General features: G+C 41.8%; 1 protein-coding gene across 2 annotated transcripts in view; it reads right to left on the bottom strand.

The window, feature by feature from the left end:
- Positions 1 to 14,005, bottom strand: part of TTC7B (tetratricopeptide repeat domain 7B) — an 840,626-nt gene that overhangs the window by 314,753 nt on the left and 511,868 nt on the right. For both annotated transcript variants that reach the window (XM_053697563.1, XM_053697564.1), the window contains exon 14: positions 831 to 903. In XM_053697563.1, coding sequence (XP_053553538.1) covers positions 831 to 903 — 73 coding nt within the window. The remainder of the gene's footprint in view (positions 1 to 830; positions 904 to 14,005) is intronic.

The raw sequence follows: 14,005 nt of genomic DNA, 5'->3' as shown, positions 1-14,005 counted from the left end.
TTGGATTTCAGAATAAGTTTGGATTTTGGAATTCCAGATTTGGGAATTTGCACCTGTAGCCCTGTGTTTTACTGCTGTAACCTCTTGATTACCCTGTTTTATGAGTGACCAAGTAGATCAAGTTAGATAACTGTAAAAGTATATATATATCAGTTATTTGTAGAGCACCAACCTGCAGCGCTAGAAACATGGGTCTAATATGCAAGGTAACAATTATGGGAGACAACTGTACCAGACGTGCATATCACAAGAAACAGAGAAGTGCAGCTGTCCACTCCACATTGACTGGGTGGAGAAAGGGAAGTGCTGCACTTACAGCCCAATCTAGGTTAACAATAGCCCTGGGTATTTCATAGATGTGTTTCAGCAATGGCACAACCGATGATCCTTAGACTTGTTTTTATACTGATGTACAGTAAAAGCTACATTTTGTATTCTTTATTAGTGTTTCCAGTGAGTCAGGAAAAAAGTGAAACTGGCACCCAGTATTTATTAAGCCCTGTTTTCCTAATCTGTCTGCAGAGTCAAATTTATTTAAATTTCATCAAAAACTTTTACACAATGCATTTATTGTGATCTGCAATATATTCGTATACAAATTCTCAAATCTTCACAGAAAATACAACAAATAGAATCATTTGATGATTGACAGCAACCCAAACCAACTTTTTTTTTTAAAATAAACATTAATATTGTTCATCATTTATAAAATGCTCATATTCTTATTAGTATTAATTTAATTATATGCAACTCATTTACATATAGCCACATGTTTTATTTTATGAATCACAATAAATATTTTATTTAAGGTGGGTAACAGCTATACTCACCTGTCTTGATATTGCCAGCTGTAGAGCCAGGTAAAAAGCTGCTAAATGATCAGTTGGGGAAAGGCTGTGTGCCCTAAGAAAAATGAAAAAATTTGAAAAATCAAATTAGCTGGGACAATTTATGCAAATAATAGAATGTAAATGTAAACTTATAAACAAATCAATAACGATCTCTTCCCACACAAACGGGCGTCATACAGTTAGCACTAAGTGGTCTATATCAGCGCTTATGAAAGTTTTTCATGTGGTAGCCATTGCGAATATTCATTGCCAAACCCAAGGCACCTTCCATGTAGACGTCTCCCTTATATGTGGCGATGAGCAACTCTTACGCATTTGAAGAGATACAAAATTACCTATGCGCTTACCTCACATCAAGCAAATAGAAAAAATCTACTCAATCATACACAAACACACAGAATCATACATTCACTCATTCACAACGCATACAGTTCCAACACAGACACGCCCTCACAACACGCACACTCACAGTGCATTATCAAATCTTGTGAGGACCCTTTAAATAAAAAAGAGTGAATAGTTATTGGCAGCATTGTGTGTTACTGTAGCAATTTTCTACATTAAAGGGATAATCTACAATATAATTTTTATAGTTTTAAAAGATAGATAATCCCTTTATTTCCCATTCCCCAGATTTGCATAACCAACAGTGTTATTTTAACACATTTTTTACCTCTGTGATTACCTTGTATCTAAGCCTCTTCTGACAGCCCCCAGATCACATGACTTTTATTTACTATCTATTGACTTGCATTTTTGCCAATTAGTGCTGTGTTGTGTTGACTCTTAAATAACTCCATGGGCGTGAACACAATGTTATGTAGGCATCAAGAGTTGGGAAAGAGAAAACAAGATTTCATGGGGTGAAGAAGAGATGAAGAAAAGTTACAAGAATTTCTGTACAAAGTTTTAAAAACATTTTGAGGTGAGAGAGATTAGAGAGATGTGGTGATTTTTGATAGGGAGATTGTATCAAGTTAAGTTATTCATTTTTTCATTTCATCTAAATAAGGGCTACTTATAATGTAATACAAATGTTTTTATGTTTGTTGGGTGAGTCAATAAAAAAGTTGGAGTTCTCTTTCTCCTTTCAGTCCCTAAGGTCATGATGTACTTTCAGTTAGCTACCTTTTTTAACATAAGTGGTCTTTCATATGCATAATATAATTTTTGGTTTTGAGGATGTTGTGTGTCGTTGAAGAAGTGTCCCTTTTTTTCTCTCAGATCTGGTCACTCTAAGTTATACAGAAAATAGATTGAGAAGGTTCTTGACAGTGATTAAAGGACTAGTAAGTACAGTAGATTTGCATTATCAACATACACAAATTACAAAATTCCCATCTACGCATCAAAACAAAATCCAATTGCACGCTGACCGCAGTCCACTCTTTCCAATACTTGGGTAAGTTGTTAGACCCAATTCTATCTTTTGGCCTCCACATAGAAAAACTTGCATCTAAACTTTAGCCAAAACTAGGTGCCCTGTACAGAAACAAATCCTGCCTCAGCCCTACAGTAAAGGAAAAGATTGTACAGAAAATGCTGATGCCTATCATGGATTATGGGGACGAAGTATATGCACCTGCACCGCAAACTCACCTTAATAAACGTAATACATTGTATAACTTGTTCTGCCGCTTTGTGCTACAATGTAACTACAGGACCCACCATTGTGACATGCTAAAAAAAACTAAACTGGCTGTCGCTGGAATCCAGACGCACCCTCCATCTTTCCTGCCTTGTGTTTAAGAGCTTTTCTGGGAAGCTCCCACCTTACCTGAGCAGAATGCTCTCCCCGGCTATTCCCACCTCCTATAACCTCTGATCCAGTACCAGCACATTATTTAGTTTGCCTCAATACAAAAAGAAAGCAGCTCGATCCGCCCTTTCCTACAGAGCACCACAATTATGGAACGACCTCACGCACACTTTCAAACCTTCCCCAAGCCTAAAATCCTTTAAGAGATCCCTCTCTACATATCTCAAAACAGAATGCACCTGTCATGGTTGATTAAATATTTCCTACCTGTTCTATGTTAAATTGTTTGCATATATTGTGTATTATTATTGTTTTTGTATTTTATTGTACCCTATTGTATCAATGCAATGTTTTGTGGACCCAGGACATACTTGAAAACGAGAGAAATCTCAATGTATCCTTCCTGGTAAAATATTTTATAAATAAATAAATGATAAAAAACAATGCAATAGTACTTAGTCTGAACTTCAAATGAGTAGTAGATTTTTTTCTGATAAATTTCAGTTATGTCTATTTCCACTCCTCCTGTATCATGTGACAGCCATCAGCCAATCACAAATGCATATACGTATATTCTGTGAATTCTTGCACATGCTCAGTAGGATCTGGTGACTCAAAACGTGTAAATATAAAAAAAAAAAACCTGTGCACATTTTGTTAATGGAAGTAAATTGGAAAGCTGTTTAAAATTGTGTGCTCTATCTGAATCATGAAAGTTTAATTTTGACTCGAGTGTCCCTTTAAAAGAAAACAGACTTTCTACAACATCCTGTATCCAATAGGTTTAAAAACAACCAATCAAGAAATGCAAGTTTCCATGTGCAAATAACTTAAATGCCACTCAGCTAAGCTATATAATTTAGATGTCAAGTTAACTGAAATGTTTTGGTGTATGCTGTCAGTCAACAGATACTGACTGATTCATATATGCTATGTAAACCTGTAATAAAACAAATTAAATAAAAATATAACAAGAAAATATGTTCTTCCCGTCTATTTTTTTTCTCCAAACTTGTCAGCTGATCTTCTCTGTATTAAAGGGACAGTCAAGTCTAACAAAAAAAAAACCTTCATGATATAAATAGGCATGTAATTTTAAACAACTTTCCAATTAACTTTTATCACCAATTTTGCTTTGTTCTCTTTGTTTTCTTAGTTGAAAGCTAAACCTTTGCTTTTCTGTCTCTATACATCCTCCCTTGGAAAACTTATAGCCTCCTTTGGATTCCAGTACCACTTATATGCTGATGATACCCAAATCTATCTTTCCTCTCCTGATATCTCTCCCTCTTTACTTAACCAGATTTCCAACTGTCTCTCTGCAATTTCCTCTTGGATGTCTTCACACTACCTCCAACTCAATCTGTCCAAAACTAAGCTTCTTCTTATTCCCCCCTCTTCGAGACATCCAACACTTGACATTTCTCTGACGGTTGAAGACTCTATTCTCAACACCTCACCCCAGGTCCGTTGTCTTGGGGTTACACTTGACTCAGAACGCACATTCAACCCACATATACAAGCACTTACCAAATCCTGCCGTTCACAACTACTCAACATTTCCAGAATTCGTCCTTTCCTTACTCAAAAAACGACTAAAATACATATTCCCTCATTTTGTCACGCATTGATTATTGCAATATACTTCTAAATGGCCTTCCAAAACACCGCCTCTTCTCCAGAATACAATTTAAAGTATTAACCCTAACTTACAAAGCACTCAACAGTCTAACTCCCAACTATATTTCCTCTCTCATCGTGAAATATTCCCCATCCCGTCCTCTTTGATCAACTTCTGACCTACGCCCCACTCCTGTCTCCAACTTCGAACGTGCTGCTCCTGTCCTCTGGAACACTCTTCCCCTGCTCTATAAGACTGTCTCCAACCTTGTATAGCTTCAGATGCTCCTTGAAAAACCACCTATTCAGAGAGGCGTACCATCTCTCCTCCATCCCTCATCCTAACCAAACTAATACATGAACTGCCTGATTCACTGCTGCAACTACAACCAATGTAACAAGCTACCCCAACCTTATGTCTCTGCACCCTCTGGTGATTGGTGGATAAATTCATTCACCAATTCACCAATAAAAAAGTGCTGTCCAGAGTCCTGAAGCTTAGATGCCTTATTTTTCAAATAAAGAGAGCAAGAGAGCGAAGAAAAATTGCTAATAGAAGTCAATTAGAAAGTTGCTTAAAATTGCATGCTCTATCTGAATCATAAAAGAAAAATATTGGGTTCAGTGTCCCTTTAAATTACAATTTACGCTGTGCATATTTTATATGATTTATTCCTGTGTAATTTGCTTACAAAGTTTACGTCTTTTGATAAAATACGATTTTGTTACGATTTTTGATGCACCTTAACAATACAATTTTTTCCTGCATATTTATGTGTGAATGGGTTAATTATTCATTTAATATGAATTTTATATTTTCTTTGTGCACTTTTGTAATGCACGTTTCCAATCAATTTAGCCTTCTGCTCTCTAGCGAGACACCCGGATTTCATGGAAAAAAACTAATTATACTTACCAGATAATTTAATTTCCTTCTGTATAAGGAGAGTCCATGTCTTCATTCCTTAATGTTGGGAAATACTGAACCTGGCCACCAGGAGGAGGCAAAGACACCCAAGCCAAAGGCTTAAATACCTCTCCCACTTCCCCTATCCCCCAGTCATTCTGCCGAAGGAACAAGGAACAGTAGGATAAATATCAGGGTATAAAAGGTGCCAGAAGAAAATATAATTTAGGGGGCCACCCATTGGAGAACACAGACGGGGGCCGTGGGCTCTCCTTATACAGAAGGAAATTATATTATCTGGTAAGCATAATTTATGTTTTCCTTCTTAATATAAGGAGAGTCCACTGCTTCATTCCTTACTGTTGGGAAACTTATACCCAAGCTCTAGAGGACACTGAATGATAACGGGAGGGATAAAAGGAGAGGCGGACCCTAATCTGAGGGTACCACAGCCTGCAAAACCTTTCTCCCGAAGGCTGCTTCAACTGAAGCAAAAACCTCAAACTTGTAAAATTTAGAAAAAGTATGTAAGGAGGACCTCGTTTTTAAAGGCTCAAGAGGAAGCCACTGCTCTAGTAGAATGAGCCGTAATTCTCTGAGGAGGTTTATGTCCCGCTGTCTCATAAGCTAAGCGGATAAGACTCCTCAACCAAAAAGATAAAGAAGTCGAAAAGACCTTCTGACCCTCACACTTCCCAGAATAGGCAACAAACAAGGAAGAAGTTTGTCTAAAATCCTTAGTAGCCTGACAATAAAACTTCAAGGCATGAACCACGTCCAAATTATGAAGCAAACGTTCCTTCGAAGAAGGATTAGGACACAAAGAAGGAACCACAATCTCTTGATTGATGTTGCAGTCTGACACGACCTTAGGGAGAAACCCTAACTAAGTACGTAGGACAGCCTTATCAGAGTGGAACACCAGATAAGGAGGTTCACATTGCAAAGTGGCAATCTCAGAAACTCTGCGCGCAGAAGCAATAGCCAGTAGAAAAAGAACCTTCCAGGACAACAACGTAATGTCAATTTCCTGCATAGGCTCAAACGGAGCCCATTGCAAAACCTTAAGAATCAGATTCAGACTCCAAGGAGGAGCCGAAGATCTGAACACAGGTCTGATCCTAATCAGACACTTAAAAGGGATAGTCAACACCAGCATTTTTGTTGTTTTAAAATATAGATAATCCCTTATTTACAAATTCCCCAGTTTTGCATGACCAACATGGTTATAATTATACACGTTTTACCTCTGTAATTACCTTGTATCTAAGCCTATGCAGACTGCCCCCTTATTTCAGTTCTTTTGACAGACTTGCATTTTAGCCAATCAGAGCTGACTCCATGGTAATTTCCCGTGCATGAGCTCAATGTTATCTATATGAAAGACATGAACTAATGCCCTCTAGTGGTGAAAAACTATCAAAATGCATTTAGATTAGAGGCGGCCTTCACAGTCTAAGAAATTAGCATATGAACCTCCTAGGTTTAGCTTTCAACTAAGAATACCAAGAGAACAAAGCAAAACTGGTGATAAAAGTAAATTGGAAGGTTGTTTAAAATTATATGCCCTATTTGAATCATGAAAGTTTTTTTGGGACTTGACTGTCCCTTTAACAAAAGACTGAACATCTGGAAGCTCCGAGAGCCTCTTGTGCAGTAAAACAGACAAGGCCGAAATCTGTCCCCTCAGGGAACTGGCCGAAAGACCCTTCTCCAGTCCATCCTGGAGAAACAATAGAATCCTGGCAACCTTAACCTTATGCCAGGGAAATACACGCTCTTCACACAAGAATAAATAGGTTCTCCACACCTTAAGATAGATGCGATGAGTAACCGGCTTACGAGCTTGAATGAGAGTATCAATAACCCTCTCAGAAAACCCTCTTTTGGCAAGGACTAAGCATTCAATCTCCACACAGTCAGCCTCAGATAATCTAGATTTTGATGAACAAAAGGACCTTGTTCCACAGATCCCTGCGACAAGGTAACTTCCATGGAGGAGAAGATGACATCCTCACTAGATTCGCGAACCACATCCTTCACGGGCACGATGGAGCAATCAGGATTACTGACTCCTGCTTGATGCGGGTCACTACCCGAGGAAGGAGTAGTAATGGCGGAAAAAGGTAGATTAGACTGAACCTCCAAGGCACTGCTAATGCATCTATTAGCGCCGCCTGAAGATCCCTGGACCTTGACCCATATCTGGGTAGCTTGGTATTGAGACGAGAAGCCATGAGATCTATCTCCGGCTTCCCCAACATGTTGCATATCTCCGCAAACACTATGGGATGGAGAGATCATTCTCCCCGGATGAAAGGATTGTCTGCTGAGAAAGTCCGCTTCCCAGTAGTCCACACCCGGAATGTGGATTGCTGACAGCTAACAGCTGTAGGCCTCCACCCACTCCAGAATCTGAGATATTTCCCTCATTGCTAGGGAGCATCTCGTTCCCCTCTGATGCTTGATGTAAGCCACCGAGGTTATATTGTCTGATTGGAATCTGATAAACCGGGACAAACCCAGAAGAGGCCAAGCGTTTAGAGCACTGAAGATTGCTCAAAGTTCCAGAATTTTGATCGGGAGGGAGCGTTCCTCCTGAGAGCACAGGCCCTGTGCCTTCTTGGCACCCCAAACAGCTCCCCATCCTGATAGACTCGCGTCCGTAGTCACTATCTCCCAGGATGGTCTTTGAAAGGATGTCCCTCGGGACAGATAATCTGGACAGAGCCACCAAGAGAGCGATTCTCTCGACCGGCTGTTCAGGGCAATCTGTTGAGACAGATCCAAATGATGGCTGTTCCACTGCCTCAGCATGCACAGCTGTAATGGTCTAAGATGGAACCTGGCAAAGGGAATTATGTCCATGCTGGACACCATGAGACCAATTACCTTTATACACTGAGCCACAGATGGCCTTAAGGAGGTCCGGAGGGCAAGACATGCCGAAGCTAGCTTGCAAAGTCTCTGGTCTGTTAGAAATATCCTCATGGATATCGAGTCTATTATAGTACCCAGGAATTCGACCCTGGTGCTTAAAATAAGAGAACTTTTTTCTACGTTTATCTTTTTCCCATGAGATCGAAGAAGAGAGAGAAGAGATACCGAATGTTCTTCCGCTAGATGAAAAGACGGTGCTTGAACCAGAATGTCATCCAAGTAGGGAGATACTGCTATACCCCTGGTTCTGGCAACAGCCAGGAGAGCCCCTAGAACCTTTGTAAAGATTCTTGGAGCAGTAGCTAGACCAAACGGAAGTGCAATGAACTGGAAGTGCTGACCCAGGAACGTAAACCTTAGGAACTGGAAGTGGTCTCTATGGATTGGAACGTGAAGGTGGCATTCTTCAGATCTATAGTGGTCATGAACTGTCCTTTCTGAACTAGAGGAAGGATGGACCTTATTGTCTACATCTTGAACGAGGGGACATTTAGAGACTTGTTGAAGCACTTTAGGTCCAGAATCGGACAGAAAGTTCCCTTCTTCTTTGGGACCACGAACAGGTTTGAATAGTATCCCAAACCTCTTTCTGTGATAGGAACCGGGACAATGATCACTAGGGAGGACAGATCCTGCACGCACCCCAGAAAGGCTTCCCTCTTTTCTGGTCTTGAAGACAGGCTTGTGAGGAGAAATCTGCCCTTGGGTAGATGAGATTTGAAACCTATCTTGTATCCCTGAGCTATGACCTCCAGGACCTATAGATCCTGAACGTCCCTGAACCAAGCTTCTGAAAACAGCGACAGTCTGCCACCTACACAATCCAGCACCGGATCGGGGGGCCGCCCCTTCATGCCGACTTGGTCTCGGCGGGCTTCTTGTTCTGCTTGGACTTATTCCAGGATTAAGCCGGCTTCCAAGTGCTCTTGGTTTGCTCGGGTTAGGAGGAGGACTGCTTACGTTGGGACTTTTCAGAACGAAAGGAACGGAAATTAGATCCTTGTTCCTTAGATTTGATCTTTTTATCCTGCGGTAGAAAGGCACCCTTGCCCCCTGTAACCGTGGAGTTAATAGAGTCCAGTCCTGAACTAAATAGAATTTTTCCCTTAAAAGGGAGGGAAAGTAGTTTAGACTTAGAAGTCCTGTCCGCAGACCAGGACTTCAGCCAGAGCGCACGACGGGTCTGTGCTGAAAAAGCAGAAATCTTAAAAGGCAAAGAAGGACTGGGGGATAGGGGAAGTGGGAGAGGTATTTAAGCCTTTGGCTGGGGTGTCTTTGTCTCCTCCTGGTGGCCAGGTTCAGTATTTCCCAACAGTAAGGAATGAAGCCGTGGACTCTCCTTATATTAAGAAGAAAAACAGAATTTATGCTTACCTGATAAATTACTTTCTCCAACGGTGTGTCCGGTCCACGGCGTCATCCTTACTTGTGGGAAATTCTCTTCCCCAACAGGAAATGGCAAAGAGCCCAGCAAAGCTGGTCACATGATCCCTCCTAGGCTCCGCCTACCCCAGTCATTCGACCGACGTACAGGAGGAAATATGCATAGGAGAAACCATATGATACCGTGGTGACTGTAGTTAGAGAAAATAATTCATCAGACCTGATTAAAAAAACCAGGGCGGGCCGTGGACCGGACACACCGTTGGAGAAAGTAATTTATCAGGTAAGCATAAATTCTGTTTTCTCCAACATAGGTGTGTCCGGTCCACGGCGTCATCCTTACTTGTGGGAACCAATACCAAAGCTTTAGGACACGGATGAAGGGAGGGAGCAAATCAGGTCACCTAAATGGAAGGCACCACGGCTTGCAAAACCTTTCTCCCAAAAATAGCCTCTGAAGAAGCAAAAGTATCAAATTTGTAAAATTTGGCAAAAGTGTGCAGTGAAGACCAAGTCGCTGCCTTACATATCTGGTCAACAGAAGCCTCGTTCTTGAAGGCCCATGTGGAAGCCACAGCCCTAGTGGAGTGAGCTGTGATTCTTTCAGGAGGCTGCCGTCCGGCAGTCTCATAAGCCAAACGGATAATGCTTTTAAGCCAAAAAGAAAGAGAGGTAGAAGTTGCTTTTTGACCTCTCCTTTTACCAGAAAAAACAACAAACAAAGAAGAAGTTTGTCTGAAATCTTTAGTGGCCTCTAAATAGAATTTTAGAGCACGGACTACGTCCAAATTGTGTAACAAACGTTCCTTCTTTGAAACTGGATTCGGGCACAAAGAAGGTACAACTATCTCCTGGTTAATATTCTTGTTGGAAACAACTTTCGGAAGAAAACCAGGCTTAGTACGCAAAACCACCTTATCTGCATGGAACACCAGATAGGGCGGAGAACACTGCAGAGCAGATAACTCAGAAACTCTTCTAGCAGAAGAAATTGCAACCAAAAACAAAACTTTCCAAGATAATAACTTAATATCTACGGAATGTAAGGGTTCAAACGGAACCCCTTGAAGAACTGAAAGAACTAGATTAAGACTCCAGGGAGGAGTCAAAGGTCTGTAAACAGGCTTGATTCTAACCAGAGCCTGAACAAACGCTTGAACGTCTGGCACAGCTGCCAGCCTTTTGTGAAGTAAAACAGATAACGCAGAAATCTGTCCCTTCAGAGAACTTGCAGATAATCCCTTCTCCAAACCCTCTTGTAGAAAGGATAAAATCCTAGGAATTTTTATCTTGTTCCATGGGAATCCTTTAGATTCACACCAATAGATATATTTTTTCCATATCTTATGGTAAATTTTTCTAGTTACAGGCTTTCTAGCCTGAATCAGAGAATCTATTACAGAATCTGAAAACCCACGCTTTGATAAAATCAAGCGTTCAATCTCCAAGCAGTCAGTTGGAGAGAAACCAGATTCGGATGTTCGAATGGACCTTGAACAAGAAGGTCCTGTCTCAAAGGTAGCTTCCATGGTGGAGCCGATGACATATTCACCAGGTCTGCATACCAAGTCCTGCGTGGCCACGCAGGAGCTATCAAGATCACCGAAGCCCTCTCCTGGTTGATCCTGGCTACCAGCCTGGGAATGAGAGGAAACAGTGGGAAAACATAAGCTAGGGTGAAGGTCCAAGGTGCTACTAGTGCATCTACTAGAGTCACCTTGGGATCCCTGGATCTGGACCCGTAACAAGGAACCTTGAAGTTCTGACGAGACGCCATCAGATCCATGTCTGGAATGCCCCATAATTGAGTTATTTGGGTAAAGATTTCCGGGTGGAGTTCCCACTCCCCCGGATGGAATGTCTGACGACTCAGAAAATCCGCTTCCCAATTTTCCACTCCTGGGATGTGGATTGCAGACAAGTGGCAGGAGTGATCCTCCGCCCATTGAATTATCTTGGTCACTTCCTCCATCGCCAGGGAACTCCTTGTTCCCCCCTGATGGTTGATATATGCAACTGTCGTCATGTTGTCTGATTGAAACCTTATGAATTTGGCCTTTGCTAGATGAGGCCAAGCTTTGAGAGCATTGAATATCGCTCTCAGTTCCAGAATGTTTATCGGGAGAAGAGATTCTTCCCGAGACCATAGACCCTGAGCTTTCAGGGGTTCCCAGACCGCGCCCCAGCCCACCAGACTGGCGTCGGTCGTGACAATGACCCACTCTGGTCTGCGGAAGCTCATTCCCTGTGACAGGTTGTCCAGGATTAGCCACCAACGGAGTGAATCTCTGGTCCTTTGATCTACTTGAATCGTCGGAGACAAGTCTGTATAATCCCCATTCCACTGTCTGAGCATGCACAGTTGTAATGGTCTTAGATGAATTCGTGCAAAAGGAACTATGTCCATTGCTGCAACCATCAATCCTATTACTTCCATGCACTGCGCTATGGAAGGACGAAGAACAGAATGAAGAACTTGACAAGAGCTTAGAAGTTTTGATTTTCTGACCTCTGTCAGAAAAATTCTCATTTCTAAGGAGTCTATTATTGTTCCCAAGAAGGGAACTCTTGTTGACGGGGAAAGAGAACTCTTTTCTATGTTTACTTTCCATCCGTGAGATCTGAGAAAGGCTAGGACGATGTCCGTATGAGCCTTTGCTTTTGACAGAGACGACGCTTGAATCAGGATGTCGTCCAAGTACGGTACTACTGCAATGCCCCTTGGTCTTAGAACCGCTAGAAGGGACCCTAGTACCTTTGTGAAAATTCTCGGAGCAGTGGCTAATCCGAATGGAAGTGCCACAAACTGGTAATGCTTGTCCAGAAAAGCGAACCTTAGGAACTGATGATGTTCCTTGTGGATAGGAATATGGAGGTACGCATCCTTTAAATCCACCGTGGTCATAAATTGACCTTCCTGGATGGTAGGAAGGATCGTTCGAATGGTTTCCATTTTGAATGATGGAACCCTGAGAAATCTTGAGATCTAGAATTGGTCTGAACGTTCCCTCTTTTTTGGGAACTATGAACAGGTTGGAGTAAAACCCCATCCCTTGTTCTCTTATTAGAACTGGATGAATTACTCCCATCCTTAACAGGTCTTCTACACAATGTAAGAATGCCTGTCTTTTTATTTGGTTTGAAGATAATTGAGACCTGTGGAACCTTCCCCTTGGGGGTAGTTCCTTGAATTCCAGGAGATAACCTTGAGAAACTATTTCTAGTGCCCAAGGATCCTGAACATCTCTTGCCCAGGCCTGAGCAAAGAGAGAAAGTCTGCCCCCCACCAGATCCGGTCCCGGATCGGGGGCCATCCCTTCATGCTGTTTTGGTAGCAGTGGCAGGCTTCTTGGCCTGCTTACCCTTGTTCCAGCCTTGCATCGGTCTCCAGGCTGGTTTGGGTTGAGAAGTATTACCCTCTTGCTTAGAGGATGTAGAAGTAGAGGCTGGTCCGTTTCTGCGAAAGGGACGAAAATTAGGCTTATTTCTAGCCTTAAAAGACCTATCCTGAGGAAGGGCGTGGCCCTTTCCTCCGGTGATGTCTGAAATAATCTCTTTCAAATCAGGACCAAACAGTGTTTTGCCCTTGAAAGGGATGTTAAGCAATTTTGTCTTGGAAGACACATCCGCTGACCAAGACTTTAGCCAGAGCGCTCTGCGCGCCACGATAGCAAACCCTGAATTTTTCGCCGCTAATCTCGCTAATTGCAAAGCGGCATCTAGAATAAAAGAGTTAGCCAATTTAAGTGCATGAACTCTGTCCATAATCTCCTCATACGAAGATTCTTTATCGAGCGACTTTTCTAGTTCTTCAAACCAGAAACACGCTGCCGTAGTGACAGGAACAATGCATGAAATTGGTTGAAGAAGGTAACCTTGCTGAACAAACATTTTTTTAAGCAAACCCTCTAATTTTTTATCCATAGGATCTTTAAAAGCACAACTATCTTCTATGGGAATAGTAGTGCGTTTGTTTAGAGTAGAGACCGCCCCCTCGACCTTAGGGACTGTCTGCCATAAGTCCTTTCTGGGGTCGACTATAGGAAATAATTTCTTAAATATAGGGGGAGGCACAAAAGGTATGCCGGGCCTTTCCCATTCCTTGTTTACTATGTCCGCCACCCGCTTGGGTATAGGAAAAACATCGGGGGGCACCGGAACCTCTAGGAACTTGTCCATCTTACATAATTTCTCTGGAATGACCAAATTGTCACAATCATCCAGAGTAGATAATACCTCCTTAAGCAGTGCGCGGAGATGTTCTAATTTAAATTTAAATGTTACAACATCAGGTTCAGCTTGTTGAGAAATTTTCCCTGAATCTGAAATTTCTCCCTCAGACAAAACCTCCCTCCTGGCCCCTTCAGATTGGTGTGAGGGTATGTCAGAAGCGTTATCATCAGCGTCCTCTTGCTCTTCAGTGTTTAAAACAGAGCAATCGCGCTTTCTTTGATAAGTAGGCATTTTAGATAAAATATTTGCAATAGAATTATCCATAACAGCCGTTAATTGTTGCATAGTAATAAGTATTGGCGCACTAGATGT

This window comes from Bombina bombina, chromosome 1 (assembly GCF_027579735.1).
Source record: "Bombina bombina isolate aBomBom1 chromosome 1, aBomBom1.pri, whole genome shotgun sequence".
NCBI classification, from domain to species: Eukaryota; Metazoa; Chordata; class Amphibia; order Anura; family Bombinatoridae; genus Bombina; species Bombina bombina.
Note: the sequence above shows the minus strand (reverse complement) of the source record. Positions and strands in the feature narration are given on the sequence as shown.